At 47.0% G+C, this 13,198-nt stretch overlaps 1 protein-coding gene across 5 annotated transcripts in view; it reads right to left on the bottom strand.

Moving 5' to 3' along the window:
* SLC5A11 (solute carrier family 5 member 11) overlaps positions 1-13,198 on the bottom strand; it is a 60,511-nt gene that overhangs the window by 17,666 nt on the left and 29,647 nt on the right. For 3 of the 5 annotated variants that reach the window (XM_017887124.1, XM_017887128.1, XM_017887127.1), the window contains 6 exons: positions 4,997-5,104; positions 4,586-4,736; positions 3,644-3,812; positions 2,666-2,881; positions 1,224-1,395; positions 208-374 (listed from right to left, as the gene is read on the bottom strand). In XM_017887124.1, the coding sequence (XP_017742613.1) occupies positions 208-374; positions 1,224-1,395; positions 2,666-2,881; positions 3,644-3,812; positions 4,586-4,736; positions 4,997-5,104 (983 nt within the window). Of the gene's footprint in view, positions 1-71; positions 375-1,223; positions 1,396-2,665; positions 2,882-3,643; positions 3,813-4,585; positions 4,737-4,996; positions 5,105-13,198 lie in introns of those variants that run through there. The other 2 variants (XM_017887126.1, XM_017887129.1) reach the window with 2 other exon arrangements.

Raw genomic sequence — 13,198 nt, 5'->3', positions numbered from 1 at the left:
AAAAAAAAAAAAAAAAAAAAAAAAAAGAACTAAGTGTCATGTTGAAAATGGTCTATAAACACTTAGAAGCCTTGTGGTGAACAAACAAAAGCTGTATTATTTTTTCTCTCATTAAAAAAATGGAGCATTGAAGAGAAACAGCCTTTGAACCCCCGGGTTCACCCCACACTAAGCAAAGTAGCCCCAGATAAAGATGGCGCAGCTCACGCAGAAAATAAGGTTGACGTCCAGGAGGGTCTTCACCAAGGGGTTTTCTTCCAGGGAAACTATGACGGGTTCTGGTCTGGCCGGGAGCTCTTCCTTGCCCTTGTCCTGTATTCCACAGAGCCACAGGATGGCCTTCACCACTTTGGACTGTTTCGGGGTCATGTCACCTAGAAAGAACCCAGCAAAGGAAGACCATAGAGGTGGTCTGTGTCTCCCAGAGAGGCGAGACGGGGACACTCACCAGGTGTGTTCAAGTGCTGGGATTATAGGCATGAACCACCATTCCCGGCTGAAATCTCCCAATTTTTTTTTTTTTTTTTTTTTTTGAGACAGCCTCACTCTGTCACCCAGGCTGGAGTGCAATGGTGTGATCTCGGCTCACTGCAACCTCCACCTCCCAGGTTCAAGCAATTCTCCTGCCTCAGCCTCTCAAGTAGCTGGGACTATAGGTACGTGCTACCATGTCTGGCTAATTTTTGTATTTCTAGTAGAGATGGGGTTTCACCATGTTGGCCGGGCTGATCTCAAACTCCTGACTTCAAGTGATCCACCCGCCTTGGCCTCCCAAAGTTTACTGGGATTACAGGCTTGAACCACGGCACCCAGCCGAAATCTCTCAATTTTTCAACGTTAACTCACATTTTATTGAAACTGTAGGTGGGCCAAGCCAAAATATGTCTGCAAGCCACCAGTTTAGAAGCACTGAGAGAAGGCACGTCGTGTTCCTGCCTGTCCATGTGTGGAGCATGAGGATGAAATGAACCGTGTCTTCATAGGCACTCAACAAGTGTTTGTTTACTCTTAGTGCCCGTAGGAAGCTTCTGTTGAAAGTTACTAAAAACTCCTTTCCCATGGCCAGAGCGTGGGGACGGATCAGACACTGGAGCCAGAGGATGCTAAAACTCAAGTGTGCCCACTTTCCTGGCTTGTAATTTGATAGGAAAAAAAAAAAAAAAAAAAAAAATCCCCTTAACACGTAATGCTTCTTGCTGTAACTGAGGAGAGAGGCTACTCACAGCTGTGGGTTTTAGACATGTTTTCTTGGACCATCTCGAACTGGACTCTGCTGCTGCTGCTGGCCTCTGGCATCCCATTCTGAGAGAGGGCAAGAGACAAGGGAGCTGCTGGTGGTGCTTGTTCCTTCTGAACCACAGGGTCATGACGAGTAAACCAGGTCAGGTGGCTGACCTAAGGAGCAGGAATGAATGATGAGATTTGTGGTGGAGGTGGGGCCGGGGTTTTCCATCCTTTTCTCACACTCCCCACCCAACCCCACACTCAGCCTTTGTGTCTGAATCTGCTCCCAGCCCCACCCTCCCACCCCATCCTCCAACAAGCGTCACGTCCCTGCGCTCTTCAGCATCAGCGCACAATTCCCCAGCTCATTCCCACATCTTTCTCCGATAAACCCCATCCTCATGTTGCTGGGATGTAGTTATCCCTCATTCTAACCCTCAGAGCTTAACCCTCACCCTAGAGTACTGCAGGACCCCAGAATTGGTCATTTCAGCTCATCCATTTCTCTGGCCACAGGGATTGGATTCCAGAGCCACAGGATGGCCTTCACCACTTTGGACTGCTTCTGGGTTCACGGATGAGCATGTGTCCTGAGCTGACTCCATCAATGGGAATCTAGAACTTCTCTAGAAATTCTGAGACAGAAATACTTATGCTTATTTTTACCTTTTTTCTTTTTAAGACAGGCTCTTATTCTGTCACCCAGGTGGGAGTGCAGTGGCATGGACATAGCTCACTGCAGCCTTAAACTCCTGGGCTGAAGCAGTCCTCCCACCTCAGCCTCCCTAGTAGCTGGGATTACAGGCATGAGCCATCACGCCCTGCTAAGTTTTTCTTTTCTTTTTTTTTCTTTTCTTTTCTCTCTCTCCCTTTTTTTTTTTTTTTTTTTTTTTTTTGTGAGACAGGGTCTTGCCCTGTTGCCCAGGCTGGAGTACAGTGGCACGGTCATAGTTCACTGCATCGTCAGACTCCTGGGCTCTGGCAGTCCTCCCACCTCAGCCTCTCTAGTAACTGAGATTACAGGCATGAGGCATCACACCCTGCTAATTTTTTCATTTTTTAAAGAGATGGGCTCTCACTATGTAGCCCAGGCTGGTCTCGAACTCCTGGCCTCAAGTGATCCTCCCACCTCAGCTTCCTGAAGTGCTGGGATTACAGGAATGAGCCGCCACACCCCAGCCTTGTGTTTACTTAATGGCAGTAAAAGAGGATATCTCTCTAGAAGGTACTGGGCTCCATATGGGACGTAAGAATCAAAGCAGAAGTGCAGATGGATTCTGTTGACCTTTTCAAAGTCCTGAATAATCCTGCCCCTGAACCCCAACCCTGGACTTTTCAGCTTTTTGGACAATCAGTCTCCTTTGCTTAAGTCAGTGTGGGTCAGTTTTCTGTCACTTCCAACAAAAAGTCTCAACGGATCTAGCCATCAGCCCAAACGTACCATCTCCTTGGAGGGCGGCTCTGTGAACCAGCTTACGGTGGAGACAGTGATGAGGGTGACCGTGGACAGGATCATGGAGAAGTAGAGGTAGTGGATGCTCTTCACCAGGACCGGGCGCTCATCTGGCTGGTCGCACCGAGGCTCCACGTAAATAAAGTCCAGGACCAGCCTAACCAAGCCCAGGAGCAGGCCCAAGATCAGGCCCCAGAAGGCACCCTGCAACGTCAGAGCAAGATCGTCTTAGAGACGCCAAGGGCTCTGGCCTCCGGGAACCTCAAGAAGCCATCTCCAGGGCGTGTCTTTCTTGTGGTGGTCACTGCATGCATGGGTCAGCAATTTGGAAAGGTTCTGCAATACTTAACCATTTATCTTTTTAATAATGAATCGACTACTAATAGATTACTAACACCCTCTTAATTTAGCTTCCCTGTTCAATAACAAAAAATGCATCAAGATACTTTTGATGAGAACCTCTCACTGCTTTTTTTTTTTTTTTTTTTTTTTTTTTTTGGAGAGACAGAGTCTCACTCTTTCGCCCGGGCTGGAGTGCAGTGGTGCAGTCTCAGCTCACTGCAACCTCTGCCTCCCAAGTTCCAGTGATTCTCCTGCCTCAGCATCTGAGTAGCTGGGATTACAGGCACCCACCACCACACCGGGCTCATTTTTGTATTTTGTGTAGAGGTGGGGTTTCGCCATGTTGGCCAGGCTGGTCTCGAACTCCCAACCTCAAGTGATCCACCCACCTCAGCCTCCCAAAGTACTGGGATTACGGGTGTGAGCCATCGCAGCAGCCCTCTCGTTGCTTTTTTGCAAAGGTCAGATAAACACCCTCTCTGTATCTTCCACCATGAAACTCACCCTCCCTCTCAACACCCAAGTCCAGCCTGTATCTCCCTTCAGTACCCTCCCCTCCCATCCTATCCCAGTCCTCAAGGGGCAGCACTTGGTTCTGGCCTAGTGGGAGCAGTCCAGAGCTACCTTTTCATTGGTCCTCTTCCAGAAACATCCCATGATGAAGACCACCGCCACGGGCGGCTGCAGGTAGGAGCTGATGGACTGGATGTAGATGAAGAGCTGACCACCCTGGCTGGCCTGGATCACAGGGATCCATAGGATGGAGACCAGGACCAGCAGCAGGACAAACACCCTGGTGCCAGCGGCGAGAGGCACAAATTAGCATCATCTTCCCTGAACATTTACTCCTCTTTCTCTCTCTTTTTTTTTTAATAGGGTCTTGTTCTATTGCCAAGGCTGGGGTGCAGTGGTGAGAGCATAGCTCACTGCAGCCTCCAACTCCTGGGCTCAAGTGATCCTCCTGCCTCAGCCTCCCAAGTAACTGGGATTACAGACACATGCCAACACTCCCAGCTTATTTTATTTTATTATTTTGAGACAGAGTCTCACTCTGTCACCCAGGCTAGAGTGCAGTGTGCCATCTTGGCTCACTGCAACCTCCGCCTCCTGGGTTCAAACGATTCTCCTGCCTCAGCCTCCTGAGTAGCTGGGATTACAGGCACACGCCACCACAGCTAATTTGTGTATTTTTAGTAGAGATGGGGTTTCACCATGTTGGTCAGCCTGGTCTTGAACACCTGACCTCAAGTGATCCACCGGCCTGGCCTCCCAAAGTGCTGTGATTACAGGTGTGAGCCACCTCGCCCCACTGGGTTATAATTACTTGCTTATTCTCTTCCTTCTCTAGCTCCATGAAGGCAAGAACTGAGCCCTTTCATGGCTATGTGCCCTGTGCCTGGTACAGAGTAGGTGCTCGTTGAGCACCTCCTCAATGAACCAATATCTTGCACATGGAGTCCTAACGCTCTTCAGCCTGGATAAGTTGCCAGCTGGACCTGGACTTTGCCTGTGGGTGGGCTCAGCTCTCTCTTCCCCCTGCCCCAGCCCCACCCAGTAGGGACTTACCTGCCTACAATCATGAGCTCCTTCTCAGATGCCCGAGGCCGGAGGTGATTCCAGAGGTCCATGGTGAAGATGGTGCTGGCACTGTTAAAGATGGAGGTGAGGGAGGACATGAGAGCCGCCACCATCACAGCCATCATCAGCCCACGGAGCCCTGGGGGCGGAAGGGAGGTCATGGGCCTCGGCCCTTTTCTGCCAAAGCAGCCGATCCCAGTGGGTTCAACTGGAGGAGGCAGAACCTCAGGGAGGACGGCGGGGCAGAGCTTCCTGCAGGACTTAGCCTTTCATGGGGAGCCTAGAGCCTGTTCCTCCCTCCAGCCCTCCCTTCTTGGCCCTGCCTTGGATCAGAGCCCACCCAGTGATCTCCTTTCTGGGTGCTCCAGGGGACTTGATTCAGGGGTGAAGGGACTTTACCTGTAGGCAGGAGTTCCAGCACGAGTTTGGGATACGCGATGTCAGAACAGCCTGAGGGGTTGCTGCAGATCTTCCGGCAGATCTCTGGATCTGCACAAGCCACTTGATCTACGGAGGAAACACAGGCCCAGAGGTGAGCAGTCAGTCCCGCAGAGCCCCAGGCCCAGGCAACATGGGGCTGGACACAGGCTTATCATATGGAAGTTTATAGCTCAATGAGATAAAAGAGAGTCTAGACTTTATAAGCTGTGACCTTGTTACTTAACGCTTTCTGAGATGAGTTGCCCTGTTTGTAAAACTAGGACAATAACATGACTTGATAGGAGGTGCTGGAAAAGCTTCAGCTATTGTTATCATAACCCAGTTGAAGCTGGGACACCTAGTGGCTAGTGGCCAGTCTTAACAATAATGTCTTTTTTTTTTTTTTTGAGACAGAGCCTCTTGCTGTGTCGCCCAGGCTGGAGTGCAGTGGCATGATCTCAGCTCACTGCAACCTCCGCTTGCCAGGTTCAAGTGATTCTCCTGCCTCAGCCTCCTGAGAAGCTGGGATTACAGGCACCCACAACCACGCCCGGCTAATTTCTGTATTTTCAGTAGAGATGGGTTTTTGCCATGTTGGCCAGGCTGGTCTCGAACTCCTGACCTCAAGTGATCTGCCCATGATCATTAACTCACTGTTCAATAACAGCTGCTCACCTGTCCTGGGCAAATGAATAATTTCCTGTATGGAGTAGATTCTCTTGTCAGAATGCTTTACACCCTCTGATGCCTGAAATAAGATGCCTCTAGCCCAGTTAAATCCAAACATAGCACAAAACCTTCTTTTTCCACAAACCCAACATTAACTGAAGGTTTACTATGACTCAGGAGCTTCAGTAAGCTTTGTACATATACCTCATTTAATTTTTACAACTCTATGGGGAAGATACTATTATTACTCCTATTTCAAAGACAGATAAACTGAGGCCCAGAGGTTAGTTTCTCCAGATTATATTGCTAGTAAGTATTATGACCAGGAGGCAAACTCTTAGTTTATTTTAAAGCTCAGGTAGAGAAGATTGGCTTTTGTAAATATCCGCGATTTCTAAACTCTGTGTGTGTGTGTGTGTTGGGGTTGGGTGGGTGGGGGTGTGGGTGCGTGCGTTTTTGAGACAGGGTCACCTCTGTCACCCAGGCTGGAGTTCAGTGGTGCGATCTTGGCTCACTGCAACCCCAGCCTCCCAGGCTCCAGCCTCCCGAGTAGCTGGAATTACAGGCAGGCACCATCACACCCAGCTAATTTCTTTTTCTTTTTTAAAATTAATTAATTTTAATTTTAATTTTAATTTTTTTCTTGAGATGAAATCTCACTGTTACCCAGACTGGAGTGCAGTCACACAGTCTCAGCTCACTGCAACTTCCACCTCTGGGTTCAAGTGATTCTCCTGCCTCAGCCTCCCAGCCTGTAGCTGGTATTACAGGCGTGCCACCACACCCGGGTTCTGTTTTGTTTTGTTTTGTTTTGTATTTTTAGTAGAGACGGGGTTTCATCATGTTGCCCAGGCTGGCCTCGACCTCCTGGCCTCAAGCGTTCCTCCCGCCTTGGCTTCCCAAAGTGCTGGGATTGTGTTTTGAGGATTGTTTTGCTTCTCTCTTAATTTCCATGTAGTTTCTTTAAAAATATGTGCCATTTCTCATGGATGAAGCTGGAAACCATCATTCCCAGCAAACTAACACAGGAACAGAAAACCAAACACCACATGTTCTCACTCATAAGTGTGAGTTAAACAGTGAGAACACATGGACACAGGGAGGGGAACATCACACACTGGGGTCTGTCTGGGGGTCGGGAGGAAGGGGAGGGAGAGCATTAGGACAAATACCTAATGCACGTGGGGCTTAAAACCTAGATGACGGGTTGATGGTGCAGCAAACCACCATGGCACATGTATACCTATGTAACAAACCTGCACGTTCTGCACATGTATCCCAGAATTTAAAGTTTAATGAAAAAATAAAAAATAAAAATACGTGCCATTTCTCAGATGGGTTTAGCGGAAGAGGGTTTTTTTCCAGGCTCACAAGAACTCAGGATCAGAAAATATTTTTATGCAGCTGTGGACTCAGTTGAAGGTTTAGGAGGGAGTGGGTGGAGTCGTGGTGGAGACAGAAGTGCAAATAGGGAGGCCAAATGCTTTGTCCTGAAACTGGCACTTTAGACCTGGGGTTCTCAACCTTCTAGTGGACTTGTTAAAAAACAGGTGGCTGGCACAGACATATGAAACAATGGTTAACATCACTAATCATCAAGGAAATGCAAATCAAAACTTCATGAGATATCATCTCACCCTAGTTAGAACGGGGATCATCAAAAAGACAAAACATAATAAATGCTGGTGAAGATGTGAAGAAGGGGGGGAACCCTTATACATTGTTGGTGGAGATGTAAATTACTACAGCTAGTACGGAAAACTGTATGGAGGTTCCTCAAAAAACTAAGAACTACCATATGATCCAGCAGTTTTACTACTGGGCATATATCCTGATATGGTTTGGCTCTGTGTCCCCACCCGAATCTCATCTCGAATTGTGATCTCCACATGTCAAGGGAGGGAACTGTAATCCCCACATGTCGAGGGAGGGAGGTTATTGGATCATGGGGGCGGTTCCTCCATGTGTACTCATGATAGTGAGTGAGTTCTCAGGAGATCTCATGGTTTTATAAACATCTGTGATTTTCTGAGTTTGGACTTCTCTCTCCTGCCGCCATGTGAAGAAGGTCCTTGCTTCCCCTTTGCCTCCCACCATGACTGTAAGTTTCCTGAGGCCTCTCCAACCATAAGCAACTGTCAATCAATTAAACCTCTTTCCTTTTTAAATTACCCAGTCTCAGGTAATATCTTTATAGCAGTGGGAAAATGGACTAATACATATCCAAAGCAATTGGAATCAGTATAGCAAATGGATACCTGCATCCCATTTATTGCAACGCTATTCACAATAGCCAACCTATGGAATCAACCTAAGTGTCTGTCAGCAGATGAATGGGTAAAGAAAATGTGGTACATATACACAGTGGACTACTATTTAGCCATAAAAAGGAATGAAATTCTTTTTCATGTTCATTCATGGCAACATGGATAAACTTGGAGAATATTATGTTAAGTGAAATAAGCCAGGCACAGAAAGATAAATACTGCATACTCTCACTCATATGTGGAAGCTTAAAAAGTTGAGTTCATGGAAGTAGACAGTAGGATAGTGGTTTCTAGAGGCTGGGAAGGGTAGTGGGGAGGAGGGTAGCCAAAGGTTGGTTAATGGATAGAAAAGTACAGCTAGAAAAGAGGAATAATGTTTAGTGTTCTATAGCACTATAGAGTGACTATAATTTACAATAATTTATTGTACATTTTCAAATAGTTGAGAGTGGGTTTTGATTGCCCCCAACACAAAGAAATGATAAATATTTGAGGTGATAGATAAGCTAATTACACTGATGTGGTCATTACACCTTGTATAATGTATCAGAATATCACACTGTACCTTATAAGTATGTACAATTTGTATTAAAATAATTAAAAACATTAAAAGTTAAAATAATAAGAAAGAAAAAAAAAAAAAAAAAAAAAAAAAAACAGATGTCCCTCCAGGGATTCTGATTCAGAAGGTTTTGAATGGGGACTGAAAGTTGGCGCTTCTAACAAGTTCCCAGGAGCCACTGCTGAACTGGGGACCACACTTTGAAAAGCACTGGTCTGGGCCTCCAGAGAAGGGAGAGGGACTTCAAATATACCATGCCCACCTCACTCTCTCTAACTCGCCTTACTCTCTAAAATTTGTTTTGCACCTCTTGCTTGTACCATATGATAGAGTATTTCAATATATAGTTTATGTTATTTTTCCATGAGTACGAGACTCATCTCCTACATTACAAAGTCGTAGGTTCATGGAACATGGTGTTGTGTCTCATTTAATAATGACTGTTGGCTGGATGTGGTGGCTCACGCCTGTAATTCCAACACTTTGGGAGGCGGAGTTGGGTGGATCACCTGAGGTCAAGAGTTTGAGACCAGCCTGATCAACATGGAGAAACCCTATCTCTACTAAAAATATGAAATTAACCAGGAGTGTGGCGCATGCCTGTAATCCCAGCTACTCAGGAGGCTGAGGCAGGAGAATCGCTTGAACCCGGGAGGCGGAGGTTGCAGTGAGTGAGTGGAGATCATGCTATTGCACTCCAGCCTGGGCAACATGAGCAAAACTCTGTCTCAAAAAAAGAAATTGATTGGCTGATTGGCTGTTAAGACAGATGGTCAAGGTCTTGTTACTGATTTTCCATATATCAATCCAGGTCTTCAGACATAATTTGCATGAGTAAGAGTCAAGTTTTGGAGTCAGCTACATCTGGGTTCAAATCCAGGCTCATCTGGCACTAGCTCAGTAACTCCCAGAAAGGCACTTAGCTTAGGAGTGATCCTGGATTCCTTTTTTTCCCCCTTAACCCTTACATCCAATCCATTATTAATCTGATTGGCTCTATGGTGTACTTTCAAACCATTGCATGGGTCAACTGTTGCCTCCTCAGAAAGGACTTCCTGGGAAACCCTGTCAGAAGTAGCTCTGGTCTGACATTCTTTTTGATATCTCCTTGTGCCTCCTCCTCCTAGAATTCAGCACAAAAATTATTTATTGTTTTACTCTTTTTTGAGACACAGTCTCACTTTGTCACCCAGTCTGGAATGCAGTGGCTCGAACACAGCTCACTGCAGCCTCAACCTCCCAGGCTCAAGTGATTCTCCCACTTCAGCCTCCTGAGTAGCTGGGACTACTATATGTGTGTGTGTGTGTGTGTGTGTGTGTGTGTGTGTGTGTGTGTTTCTAGAGATGGGGCCTTGCCATGTTACCCAGGCTGGTCTCAAACTTCTGGGCTCAAGCAATCTTCCTGCCTTGGCCTCCCAAAGAGCTGAGATTACAGGTGTGAGCCACTGCACCTGGTCTTATGTATTTACTTATTTCTGTCTTTGTCCTCCACCACTAGGATGTAAGTCCCTCTACAGCAAGGATCCTGTAGTCTTGTTCACTTATGGGCCCCCAGAGTCTTCTAGAATAACACTTGGAAGATAATTGGCCTCAAAATATTTGTTGAATTCATGGAAGAATAAATAAATGAGTGAATGAATGATTTTTTTTGAAGCAAGGTCTCACTTTGTCACCCAGGCTGGAGTGCAGTGATCATGGCTGCAGCCTCGACCTCCCCAGCTCAAGCGATCCTCCCACCTCAGCCTCCCAAGTTGCTGGGACTATAAGCACATGCCACCATGCCTGGCTAATTTCCCTATTTTTTGTAGATATGGGGTTTCATCACGTTGCCCAGGCTGGTCTCAAACTGCTGAGCTCAAGCGATCTGCCTGTCGTGGCCTCCCAAAGTTCTGGGATTATAGGTGTGAGCCATCACACCTGGCCAAATGAATTAATTCCTCTAAGCTTCAATTTCCTCATCTGTAAGATGAAAAGAATAATAGTACCTACCATATAAAGTTGTTTTGAGGACGAAATGAGGTAATACATATATAAAATAATAACAGTAAACACTTGGATAGAGGTTACTGTGTACCTCTATACCAGGAACTGCTTTAAGCCTTGTAAAATATTATCCCCATTATACAAGTGAGGAAACAGAAGCAAAGAGACATTAAATGCCTTATGCAAGGCCAAACACCTCATAAGCGGCAGAGCAAATTCAGGCCTGGGTCTTCCAGATCAGAATCCATATTCATAGCCACACTACACTATGAAACTCTTTTCATAGAGACTGGCCCTTAGCAAGTGCACAATGAATGTGGGTTGTTTGAAGCCATATTCTTTTCTTTTCTTTTTAGACATAGGGTCTTGCTATGTTGTCCAGGCTAGAATGCAATGGTGTAATAATAGCTTACTGCAGCCTCAACCTCCTGGGCTCAAGCAATTCTCCTGCCTCAGTTTCCCAAGTAGCTGAAACCACAGGTGGGCACCACCACACTTGGCTAATTTTTAAAAATTGTTTTTGGTAGAGAGGGGGTCTGGTATTGTTACCCAGGATGGTCTTGAACTCCTGGCCTCAAGAGATCCTCCTGCCTCAGCCTGCCAAAGTGCTGGGATTACAGGCGTGAGCCACTGCGCCTGGCCTGAAGCCGTTTCTGTGTTTCTATGTCAAGACTTGCTGAACAGCTGTATGTTTTCCAAGTCACTGCAAAACCCAGATCCCAGTTCTTAACTCCCTCTGGGTTTTCCCAAGCCTTTTGCCCTTTCCTGGAAGCAAGACTAGGGACTATTTGTGGGTTCCTCATCCCACCTGGGCTGGAGGAACACAAGGGTTCAAGGTCTAGCACCATGGACAGTGCCCCCATTTGCCTTCCCCAACTCTTTTCTCCTACTTCTTAAGGGTCCTAAATTATTTTGACTAAGCTTCTGAGCCAACCACAAACCACTTCATCCTACCCTTTCTTAGCTTCTGTGTAACATGTAAGATAAGGCACAGGGGAGGAAACTTTCTGCTTTCTATCCCCTTTTTTTTTTTTTTTTTTGAGACGCAGTCTTGCTCTGTCGCCGGGGCTGGAGTGCAGTGGCCGGATCTCAGCTCACTACAAGCTCCGCCTCCCGGGTTTTACGCCATTCTCCTGCCTCAGCCTCCGGTGTAGCTGGGTCTACAGGCACCTGCCATCTCACCCGGCTAGTTTTTTTTTTTGTATTTTTAGTAGAGACGGGGTTTCACCGTGTTAGCCAGGATGGTCTCGATTTCCTGACCTCGTGATCCGCCCGTCTCGGCCTCCCAAAGTGCTGGGATTACAGGCTTGAGCCACCGCGCCCGGCCTCTATCCCCTTTAATAACATCCTTGGTGAACTTCTGTATAGATCACCAGTTTCTGACACCACAGTGTCTTCTGGTGACATTGCCCCTCCTCACTATCATTTATCCCCATAGTATAAACCTATTCCCTTACCACATTAAGAAAAAAACTAAGGCAAATACTCTAGAGGCCTCGATATCCCATGAGATTTGTTAAGAAAAGTACACCAGGCTGGGCACGATGGCTCACACCGTAATCCCAGCACTTTGGGAGGCTGAGGTGGGTGGATTGCTTGAGCCCAGGAGTTCAAGACCAGCCTGGGCAACATAGTGAGACCCCCATGGCTACAAAAATTACAAAAATTAGCTGGGCATGGTGGCGGGCGCCTGTAGTCCCAGCTACTCAGGAGACTGAGGTGGGAGAACTTTTTGAGCCTGGGAGCTCCAGGCTCCAGGCTGCAGTGAGCTGTAATCATGCCGCTGCACTCCAGTGGTGACAGAGTGAGACCCATCTAAAAAAAAGAAAAGTACACCAGGCCGGGCGCGGTGGCTCACGCCTGTAATCCCAGCACTTTGGGAGGCCAAAGGGGGAGGATCATGAGGTCAAGAGATCGAGAACATCCTGGCCAACATGGTGAAATCCCATCTCTACTAAAAATACAAAAGTTAGCCGGGCATCGTGGTGCATGCCTATAGTCCCAACTACTTGGGAGGCTGAGGCTTGAGAGTCACTTGAACCCAAGAGGCAGAGGTTGCAGTGAGCTGAGATCACGCCACTGCACTCCAGCAAAAAAAAAAAAGTACCCCAAAAAGGATTTCACTGGGCCAAAGTTACCCAACCCAACGACTAAGCTCAAACACTAAAGTAAAGAGAAACTTTCACATGAGACTTCAGAGAACTGCTCTGGAACCACAAGACCTTAGCCTAGTTGGTGGTTTCAACAAAATATAGTTGAGGCAAGATCCCAGTTGAGTCTCCACTCAATTTGGCCTGGGATACCTATAGGACCTGCCCATTGAACCAATGTTGAGAAACAGCATAGAGTCACTAGATGCCTAGATAGAGATGCCTCAGTCTCATCACTAGGAAAGGACTCTATGGCCAGGCATCGTGGCTCATGCCTGTAATCCCAGAATTTAGGGAGGTCAAGACAGGAGGATCGCTCGAGGCCAGGAGTTTGAGATCAGCCTAGGTAACATAGTGTGACCCTGTCTTTACAAAAACTTAAAAAAATAGCCAGGTACGGTAGTGCATGCCTGTAGTCTCAGCTACTTGGGAGGCTGAGGCTCCCAAGGATCCCTTCAGCCCAGGAGTCTGAGGCTGCAGTGAGCTATGATCATGTCACTGTACTCCAGCCTGGGTGACAAAGTGAGACCCTGTCTAAAAAAAAAAAAGC

This window comes from Rhinopithecus bieti, unplaced genomic scaffold (assembly GCF_001698545.2).
Source record: "Rhinopithecus bieti isolate Rb0 unplaced genomic scaffold, ASM169854v2 scaffold_13348, whole genome shotgun sequence".
Taxonomy (NCBI): Eukaryota; Metazoa; Chordata; class Mammalia; order Primates; family Cercopithecidae; genus Rhinopithecus; species Rhinopithecus bieti.
Note: the sequence above shows the minus strand (reverse complement) of the source record. Positions and strands in the feature narration are given on the sequence as shown.